Raw genomic sequence first — 10820 nt, forward strand, 5'->3', positions numbered from 1 at the left:
CGCAGCGCAGAGCCTCGCCTAGCAGGGAGCTCGGGTCGGGTCGGGGTCGGAATTGGGGTCGCCAGAGGGCGCGGAACCCGGCACCACTTGCGCAGCTGGCTGGCTGGCGGGCGGGCGCTGGCGGGCGGGCTTCCCAGTAAGATGTGCAGAGCGCAGCGGGGCGCTCCCGACTCACAGCCCCGCTCCGGACCCGGGCTCGGTGGCCAGGAGGCGGCGGCGACGGCCGCGGTGGTGGAGACCGTGAAGGCGGCGGCGGCGGCGGCGGCGGCGGCGGAGGCTCCCGGGCTGCGCGCCGGCTGGTAGAGCGGCCGCCCCAGGGAGCGGAGCAGCCCGCCACGGCCGCGCCCCGGGGAGGCTCGGCGCCCAACGATGACCCGTCCCTGGCGGCGTCTCCAGAGTCTGGTTTGGGAATACTGGGCCGGGCTCCTGGTTTGCGTGCTCTGGATTCAGGACTCTCGGGGAATGCCCCATGTCATCCGGATAGGTAAGGGCTCTGCTGGGCGCGCCCGTCAGCCCGCTCCCTCCCTGAACCCCAGCCTGCTTCCTTCCCTGCGCCCGGACACTCTCAGCCACCCTCCCGCTCCCCAGCTCCGCGAAAGCCCCTAGGTTTATGCTGCTGTTCCTCGGGGCGGGGCGGACTGGGCCAGGAAGGACTAAGGTGGGGGTGGCCAAACTGTCTCTGGGCTCTCAATCTCCATCCTTTCCGCCCGGATTCAAGCCTAGGGACTCTCCCTTTCCATCCCCACAAGCAGCGTCCTTGCTCAGGAGCTGTTTTCTCCCTGTCTCTTAGTCTCCCTCAGGAATCAAGTCCCCGAACCTGGCTCCTAGTCCATACTTCTCCTGACCCGGGAGGGGATTCGGGTGTGTGTGTGTGTGTGTGTGTGTGTGTGTGTGTGTGTGTGTGTGTAGAGCCCCAATTCTGCCCCCTCCTACCTTCGGTACTAGGATCTCTTTGCAGGGTTAGGGATAGCAGGGGGACGACCTTCAAGGCTGGAATCCAGGCAATGGGCTGAGAGCCGGGACCAGATTTGGAACTATAGAGATGGGTTTGGGTGGGGGTAGGGAGGTGGGGGTGCAGCAAACTTCGGGCTCCTGCATGTTGGGCCAGTCACTTCTGTAGGCTTCTCAGTGCCCGCCCCGGTTTTTCTGGGCCTGAGGAACATGGGAGGGAGATACCCCATGAGGGCCCGGCTATTCTTGGATTTGGGCTTTCAGGCTTCCCTCGGAATAGGGTGAACATCTGGGATCTAGCACCCCGGAGCACAGATCGTTTGGACGTTATCAGGAGAAAAAGCGATCGTCCCAGGCTTGCTTAGGGTTCCTCAGAGCTCTCCTCCACGGTTGAGGAATCATGGTGCGGACTAAGGGAAGAAAAGCTGAAGTGGAGGGCATATTTCGATTTTTTAAGTTACTACAAACTGGCTGGAAGGGTTTTGGGTTTCAGTCATAGCTAGGCTGATGGAGGGTTGGAGCTGACTAATCCTACTGTTTGTTTGTTTCTAACTAAAGCAGTAACTCAGGGAATCCAACTTTGTTTTCCATCTTAGCTTCCTCCTTGCCTGTTGTAAGGTAGCTCTGGCTTTTTGTGCCTGTGTGAGGGGTAAATGGTGCAGTATGTAAAAGAGAAAGGGGGAGACAGGTGCCCATCTGTTTGCTGGTGAAGCCCCAGGCCCATGAGGGAAAACGGGGGATTCTCAATGTAAGAGGTTCTACTCCGTAGGACTCTCTGGCTTGGTCAGTGGAAGAGCCTATTTGTTCCCCTTGTATCCTCCCGGACAGCATAAGAGGAAGAGCTGAAGTCCCATTGGAATTAGCTGCACCTCCTCCTACCGTTCCTTCTTCTAAGTGCCCAGGAGAAGGTCTCCTGCAGCCTTGGGGAGTCTTTACTCTTTGGTTTGGGCTCCTAATGGCCATTCTACATGCACTAGATTGGGAGGAGAGAGAGTCTCTGTTTGGGGATTGGGCTTTTAAAGCTGCCAAAGCCAAGTGCCTTTAGACTTCACAGAAGCTTTTTTCTTGGAGTTATCCTGTCTCCTTTCTCCTTTTCCCTCACCCCAGGTCCAGGGCCCATTTTCCAGTGTTATGGACATGTAGGCAATGGGCAGCCCACACACAGGTCCCATCTCTTGAAGCTGGGCCTTTCTTTGGGCTTATTTTGAGGGGTGTGTTCAATTCAGAGGCAAGGAAGGCGGTAGGGTCTTACATCTCATGCAACACTCTTCCTTTGCCCTCCCTCTTCCCTTCTTCATAGTTAACCATTTGCAGCCCTTGGGGGATGCTACTTGGCTATTAGGAATTTTACCTTCCCTTACTCTAATACAACCTCCCTACTACCCCTAGGACTTGCTCCACCAGCTAGGGGAGAGGGCCCTTTGCTTTTTCATGCTTCCTTGAGTGTAGGTAGAAGGCCTGCAGACCTTCTGCAGTGGGGTGCCCTTGGAGAGGCTGGGAAGGGGAAATAACAAGCATGGGGTGAGGGTAAGGGTGGGGAGAATCCTTACGGGTGCCCATGTGGCCTCTCTGGCCAGCCCACGCATTGCAGATACCACTGTCTTTCCCACTTTCCTCTATGTATGTGTGGGGTGGGGGGTAGGTTGGGAAGGGGGTGTGTGTGTGGATATTGAACAGACCTTTGAGTCTATGTGTTATTTTGGGGTATGGTCTCAGCCCACCTCCAGGTAAACAGTCAGTAGGCCCTTTGGGGCATAGCCTAAACTTGAGGACAGTAGTACTCTGTAGGATGAGTATGAATGTGTTCTTGGGGAGGGCCACAGTACAAACCAAGTCGCATGGATGGGGGTGGGGGAGGTAGGACTGGGGAGTTGCTGGCCAGCAGAACCTTCACCAAACCTGGTAAATTGATTATCGGAGCATGTCCCTTCCCTTGCAACTAAAATGGCTGATGGGGTCAGGGGCTCCCTATTGAAAGGTGGCACATTGCCCAGGCCCACCAGCCTGCCTCCCCCCCTCCCTGGGGCTCACTATGTAATAGCGTAATTAAAGGAGGGCAACGTATCAGCTTCTCTAATCTTCTTCATATTAAACCCTGGGATTAATTATCATGTGTCAGACCTGGCCATTCATATCCCAGGCACCCTGGTCCCATTTTATTCTCAGCGTAGAGCAGGTGGCTGTGTAGATGCCAAACGTGACTGCCAGGGAGGATGCCAAACCTTAAAGAAGAGGCAGTGGTGGGGGTAGCACAGGGAGCTCCCTGGAATGTTCCCCTAAGAGGGCTGAGCTTGTCAGCCTGTCCTACACGAGCTCTGATGGCCTTTTCATAAAGGGAGAAAAATAAGCTCAGCCTACACCCCAATCAGCACCATCCCTAAGCAGAGTTTCCCCCAACACCCCCACTCCAGTAACCTCATTGTCTGGATAGGTGTCCATTACTGGGCTTGTCAGGAAGAAGAGGGTTCTGGTGCTGAGGTGGAGACACTGAGTACGAGTCCTGGGAACAGCTCCCGTTCCATTCTCGAGCCCTATATTGCCACTTGCTGCCTTCATTCTCGGGGCTTTTTCTTTCTTTCTTCAGGCTGGGGATGCTGAAGTAGGCGTCCTCTGCATGTGCGGAGGCAGAGGGGGCTTTTGGGCTTGGGGAAGGGCAGTTTTTACCCTCCTGTTTATTGGCCTCTTTGGGGGCTTACATTTCCGTTCAGACAGGGAGCCCGGGAGGGAGCCCTGCCGCGTGACGGAGTGTTTGAACAATCCATCTTGAATAGATGAATTGCTCTGCTCTGTCTTTTTGTAATTGTGTCTATCAGAGGAAGAGGTCAAGGCATTGATTGCTTGGATGGGTGGCAAGTAAGAAAGGAGAGCGATCGAGGGAGGAAGAGAGAGAGGGAGAGAGAGAATAATTGGATTGTAGCTCGCAGAGGGGGGAAAAAGCATCATTGATTATTTCATATGAATATAGGGGAGATATATTCGCTGCATGATTAGCAAGTGTTGCTTTTGAAGGTTTACAAAGCGTATTGTACGGCATTATTATTATTGTTGTTGTCATTGTCATTGTTCAAATGAATCTGATTTTAATTCATTGCAACAATTATAATGGATGGACTGATGGGTAAAGAGTGCTTCAGTGCTATGTTGTAGGGCTCAGAATTTCCTGGTGATGTCAATAGAAATGGTCCCTTCCATGTCTAAAATTCTGTGAGTTCTTGGGAAGAGCCCTGGACAAGGTGTCAGTTCCTGTGCTGGCATTGCTTGACCTTGGAACAATCTTTTCTCCTCCCTGGGTCTCAGTTTCCAGTTATGTAAAATGAGAAGGTTGGACCAGTTGATATCTAAAATCTCTTTCCGATCACTGCGTTGTCACAGTGGGAAGATTTCTGGATTTAAATTCAGAGGACCTGAGTTCAAATATTGTCTCTGCTACTTACTATCTGTCTATGGGAATTTGGGTAAATCGCTTAACCTTCTGGGATGAGATGACTCCTGACATCCCTCCCAGTTCTTAATTCATGATTCTTTGTTGTTTTGTGATTTCCATGTGTCTTTGCCATTGGTACCCAGAGACAATTTTGATAAAAGAGAGGAATATAAAACGTGCAGTCTGGAACTGAGATAGAAAGCCATGATTTCAAGGCAGGAGGCATGGAAGGACAGGAGTGATGTCCCAAGACCCCAGTACGTGATAAAGACTTTGAATAAAGCCAGAGCGAAGGAGAATATCCCCTGCTGGGTTCAGCCGAGCTAGGCAGCTGATGGAGGGTGGGACAGCCCAGCTTGACTGCTCCCCCCAAAATACTGACAAGGAGCGAGTGCTGAGCAGTAAAGATCCAGGCTGATGGGTCATGGGCTTCCTGAGTGCCACGAGACCCCTGCCTGAGCAAAAGTCCACAGCTACTAGTGTGTGCAGAGTCCAGGACAAGGGGCTTCCCCCAGGAACCTCAAAGAGGCCTGCAGCTCTTCATGTCAGTTCAGCCAAATGGTCCTGAACACCCGTCTCTGAGTTTGGGAGCTGCTTCGAGTGAAACAATGAGAAATTTCTAGCGGTGACTGGTGATGCGATGAAACATCACTGTGTAGGAGCAGACAGGAGCTGAATGAAGATCAATAGGGTTTTCCCCCCTGGAAGTAAATAGCTTCAGACAAGTAGCTTCCTGCCACCTGGGAGTGGCCAAGGGGCCTCAGAAAGCATTCAATTCAGGAGTTTGTGTCTCCCCACCTACTAGCCCAGCTACAGCCGCCAAACCAGAGTCTCCACCTCCCCTTTCTCCATTGTGAGCTTAATTTCTTCTGGATGTGAACCTCATACTGTGTTACATAGCTTTTTGATGTCAGGGTCTACTCTCTCTCTCTCTCCCCGTCCCTCCCTCTGTGTGTGTGTGTGTGTGTGTGTGTGTGTGTGTGTGTGTGTGTGTGTGTGTGTACACGTGCACATTCTTTCCATTTAAGCAAGGGGAGATAAGAGAGATCAGAATCCCGGTCTAACAGGGCTCCTCAGAGGTCATCATGATGTCCCTCTCTCTATCTGCTGCTGGGCAGGATGGCCGAGGTATTCAGGTGGCCAGACCACAGCCCAGATTCATCACTATCTGTCCTATTCTAGAGGATATACAGGATGGGAGTGGGGAGAGGAGGAGACTCTCCATCCCCCTCTGGAATTGGCCACTGGCAGAGTATGGTGCAGTGGAAAGATCACTGGATTTGGAATGGGAGGACCTGGCTTTGACTCCTGGAATAACTGTTTGCTGCCTGTGTGACCTTTGGGCATGGTTCACATCACTTCTTTGCCCTCAGTTTTACCATCTATAAAATGAGGGGGTTGTATTAGGTAATCTCTAAAGGCCTTTCAAGCGCTAAATCAGTGATCCTGTGGGCATGGCTGCTTTTTGACATCACTCATTAGTAGAGCTCCATGGCCCTCAGCATGCCTCCCTCCCCACCTGCCTCGCCCCTGTACCTGTACTCTCCCAAGAGATAGAATGGGGAGGAGGGAGGAAGCAACAGAACAGCATTTAGCTGCTTATGACACAAACGAACCTGTCTGACTGCATGCCAGAGGGATAGGCATGGACCCAGTCTGAAAATGCCCTGTTTTGATCAAGAGGAGGTGAGACTGGTGGGTAGAATAGAGCATTAGCTGTATTCTGTGGTACTTCTGCCTTGGATTCAGGGAAAGGAAAAGGTACAACTTTGAATGCCTTTGGAGGCTTGGTGAGGCTCCGCAGCGTCCATCCCTTCCCTCCGCTATTTCCATCTCGGGAGTCTAACGGTGGAATCTCCCCTTCTTCGGATACCCTCGTTCTAGAGCAAATTTAGGGCTGGTGGAAGGGAAGGAAGCCACCTCGTCTGATGGAGAGGCAAGGATGCCTCATCTCACTTTCTGCGGATGGGGGGGGGCCTCCTGAGTCAGGAGGGGAAATCGTATGAGGGGAACAACCCTGAACAAGGTGTGGGTTTTTCCCTGGATAGCTAGTTGCGTGTGGCAGGGCTGACAGCCGCGGAAGTGGCAAGCATAGAAAGGGAGCGGCAGATGGCTGGCTGGCTGGCTGGCTGGCTGGTCGGTGTCTCTGGAATCCCTCGTCTTCCCGGTGCTGATTCCACGAAGGCAGCGGCAGAGGGCAGTGTGCTTCGACTACTGTGTTTCAGCGTTCCACACACCTTGTGATCGTGATGTCCCCGGAGGTGTTCCCAGCGGGGGCTGGATGCTCTCGGTTAGGCTTAAAAAGGTGATGCAGGGTTCGGAGCCAGTTGCAGAACGTGAACCGAGGCAATGGATTTCTGATCAGTGTTCCCCAGTAGTCTATCCCGCCCTGCCCCCTCCCCTCCCCCCAGAAACTAAAGCCCTAAACCAAACAAACATCAATTAAATGGAAAGAGCATTAGAAAGACTTTGGCCTCCCGTGCAATTTCTGTATAATAAAGGAGTTGAAATGGTGAACTCTGAGATCCATTTCAGGTCTACATCTAGGATTCTGCGAGCCTACCACCACGGCGTGGCTCCACTATTTACGGTTGTGATCTTGGGCATTAACTTGACCTCCAATTGCCTCAGTTTCCCCTAATGTAAAATGAAACGGTTGGCTTAGATTTTGAAGGTCCCTTCTAGGTCTTTGGTTCTGAAGAGTATTCCCCAAAAGAGCCTCTGAAAGGTATTGCACCATCTTCTAGGATCGGAGGGTTAAAATTGACAGGAGCTTTAGATGGTTATCCTGTTTCAAGCTCCTCACTCTGCAAAGGAAGAAAGGGAGGCCTGGAGAGATGAAATGGTTTGCCTAGGTTTACATAGGTAGTAGAACAAAGGTTTGAACCTAGATCTTCTGATGTTCCATCCAATCTTCTTTGCACAGTGCCATACCACTGGAATCTCTGCTTATATGGTTCTAAGCAGCATTCCAGTGCCTGGGTTCACCTTCCTTCCTTTTTGGTGATTGAACTTTGCCTTGGCCTGGCAGGCAGTCAATCAACAAATATTTATTGAGGGGGCAGCTGGGTAGCTCAGTGGACTGAAAGCCAGGCCTAGTGGTGGGAGGTCCTGGATCAAATCTGGCCTCAAACACTTCCAAGCTGTGTGACCCTGGGCAAGTCACTTAACCCCCATTGACTAGCCCTTACTGCTCTTCTGCCTTGGAACTAATACATAGTATTGATTCTAAGGAGGAAGGTAAGAGTTAAAAAAAGTGAAAAAAATATTTATCAAGTGCTAGACACTGTGCTGAGTCCTGTGAATACAAACAGAAGCAAAAATAGGTTCTTCTCAAAGAGCTCAGTCTAATGAGGGAGGCAACATGTTAATAACTGGGCAGGGAATTTACATGGATATATCACAAGATAAAGTATATGTTGTATGTTATGTATAACATGTCATAATTAATATATTAGATATACTATATATGTTCAATGGAAAGCAATCTCAGAGGGAAGGGCTTAGTAGCAGAAGTTTCAGGAAAGGCATCTTGTACATGGTGCTGTTGGAGCTCCAAGGAAGCCAAGGAAGGTATGAGGTGGAAGGGAGGAAGGAGAGCCCCTCAGGCACGGGCTAGGCAAAATTGTAGAATCTTGAAATCAGAAAGGGTCTTCAGGATTATTTAGTTCAACCTCTGTCTGAAGCATCAATCACCAGCACAGTTGGCAAGATGAAGAGGAAGGGAAAGGAGTGGCCAACCAGGCATGTATTAAGTACCTACTCTGGGCGAAACTCTGTGCTAATCACTTCAAATATTTTCTCACTTGATCCTCACTGCAATGCTGGAAGGTAGGTGCTGTCATTACCTTCGTTTTACAGTTGAGGAAACTGAGGCAGGCAGAGGCTAAGTGATTATCCCAGGATCACACAGCTAGTAAGTATCAGAAGATGGATTTGAGTTTAGGTTTTCCTGACTCCAGGACCAATGCCCTGGGCACTGTACCTCTTAGCTGCCTCCGGTAATAATAATTGGCTTTTATATCATGATTTAGTGTTTTCAGTTTGTTTATACATGTTATCATAGCAATCCAATAAAATAGATGTTATTATCAGCCTCATTTTGTGGATAAGGAAACTAAGATAGACAAAGGTTAAGTGAGTTGCCCAGGGTCACAGTTAGGAAGGGTCTGGTTCAGGATTTGAACTCAAGTCTATACTTACTAAGTTAGAAATCAGAAAGGGTCTTCAGGATTATTTAGTTCAATCTCTATCTGAAGCAGTGATTCCCAAAGTGGGCCCCACTGCCCCCTAGTGGGTGCTGCAGCGATCCAGGGAGGCGGTGATGGCCACAGGTGCATTTATCTTTCCTATTAATTGCTATTAAAATTTAAAAAAAAAACAATTTCCAGGGCGCTAAGTAATATTTTTTCTGGAAAGGGGACGGTAGGCCAAAAAAGTTTGGGAACCACTGGTCTGAAGCATCAATCACCAGCACAGTTGGCAAGATGAAGAGGAAGGGAAGGGAGTGGCCAAGCACTCTGTTCCCTGAACCACTAAGCTGCTGATAAGATAATGAGAAGAGATGATAAAAAAAATTCACAAAGTGCTTAGCAGTGGCTAATTAATTTAGGGACTGCCTTCTTCCGGCTTGCTGCAAAGGAGGCTAAATTCAAATCCTAAATTTTAGATTCAGTATTGTCTTGCTGGGTACTTTGTTAACCCTCCTAATCTCAGTGTCCTGCCTCATTGACAATGGTTAATAATAATGATAATTATTGTTGTTTAGTTGCGTCTGGTTCTTTGTGGCCCCTTTGGGGTTTTTTTTGGCAAAGATACTAGAGTTGTTTACCATTTCCTTCTCCAGCTCATTTTTACATATGAGAAAACTGAGGTAAATGGGGTTAAGTGACTTGCCCAGGGTCACATAGCCAGTCACTTTCTAAGACCAAATTTGACCCTGACTCAAAGCCCAGCATGCTATCCATTACATCAACTAGCTGTCCAATGATAAAACAGTAATAGCTAACATTTATATAGTCCTTTAAAGTAGGCTGAGTTTCAAAAAAATCTCATATGATCATTGAGACGACACTGTGAATAAGGTATTATTGTTATTCCATTTTACAAATGATAAAACTGAATCTGAGCAGGGGTAAGCTAGTAAGTATTTGAAGCAGGATTCCAGCTCAAGTCCTCTTGACTATGAGCCTCACACCCTATCCACCATGATACTTAACTGAATCTTTATGTTCTTTTGGCCTCATCAGGATGTTTCTCAAGAAACGGTCAGGAAGTAGCGATTGGAAACCTAATCAGGCTGACCCTTTGAGAAAAGAAAAGACATGGAGAAAAATAGCAGGGTTTGGCAGGGTCAGAGTCTGGAGGTTCACCTCGATGTTGGTCTTGCATGTTATAAGTGATTAATAAATGTACAATGAATTGCTTACGGTTGAGTCCCATAGCACAGCTAACTCCTGAGAGGGCTCTGTTGTCCCTGCAGCTTTCAAAGGATTTTATTCCCATCCTTTACCTAAATGTTTAGAGAAGAAAGTTCTATTCCCCAAACTCTGAGAGCTGGCTTGAGGATCTCTCTTTCCCCGTTAGCCTGAGAATCTGCTGAGTTGAAATCAGTTTGGGTATAGAGAAGTCCTTGAATGAGACAAATATATTGCCTAGTGAGGAGAGGAACTAGGCTGTGAGTGGAGGAAGTCAAAATCAGTCACATCACATCTGTCCTTCACTGAGACCTTTTCTTTTTCAGTCCCTTACCTTCTGCCTTAGAAATGAATTGGTTTTTTATGGCAGAAGAGTGGTAAGGACTAGGCAATTGGAGTTAAATGACTTGCCCAGGGTCACACAATTATGAACTGCCTGAGGTCAGATTTAATGAAACTATGTCCTCCTGATTCCAGGTCTGCTTCTCTAATCCACTGAGCAACCTACCTGCCTCCTTCACTGAGTCTTTAACCAGGAAAGTCTCATGCATGATGGGGGAAGGAGAGGCTGTTTTTGTGAATACTTAGGATCAGCATAATTTTATAGCATCAAAGATTAACAGGACTGAAAGGGCACGCAGAAGGCGTCTAGTCCAATAATCTTTAAAGGTATGAAACACCTCTGCAACATCCTCAACATAGCCATCCCACTTCCAAATGGAGACCTCTATGGGCATTACTCTGGGGGAGTAGTTCACTATTTTTGAACAACTCAAGACCTTTTTTTTTTTCAGTATTCCAACTTTTCCCAAATTGTTTCTAATTGTTCCCTTTGGAGACAAGTAGAAGATGTCTTATCCCTCTTGTCTGTGAAAGTCTGTTAGCTATTTCAAGGCATTGTCAATTCTATTATATGAGAAACAGACAAAGATTAAGCGAGTTGCCCTTCCTTCCTTCCTTCCTTCCTTCCTTCCTTCCTTCCTTCCTTCCTTCCTTCCTTCCTTCCTTCTTTTCTTCTTTCCTTCCTT

The 10820-nt window shown here is 48.9% G+C and overlaps 1 protein-coding gene across 3 annotated transcripts in view; it reads left to right on the forward strand.

Annotated features, from left to right (window-relative positions):
- Nucleotides 1–369: 369 nt before the first annotated feature.
- GRIK3 (glutamate ionotropic receptor kainate type subunit 3) overlaps nt 370–10820 on the forward strand; it is a 350540-nt gene continuing 340089 nt past the window's right edge. For all 3 annotated transcript variants that reach the window (XM_044671492.1, XM_044671491.1, XM_044671493.1), the window contains exon 1: nt 370–484. In XM_044671492.1, coding sequence (XP_044527427.1) covers nt 370–484 — 115 coding nt within the window. The remainder of the gene's footprint in view (nt 485–10820) is intronic.

Source organism: Gracilinanus agilis, chromosome 3 (genome assembly GCF_016433145.1).
Source record: "Gracilinanus agilis isolate LMUSP501 chromosome 3, AgileGrace, whole genome shotgun sequence".
Taxonomy (NCBI): domain Eukaryota; kingdom Metazoa; phylum Chordata; class Mammalia; order Didelphimorphia; family Didelphidae; genus Gracilinanus; species Gracilinanus agilis.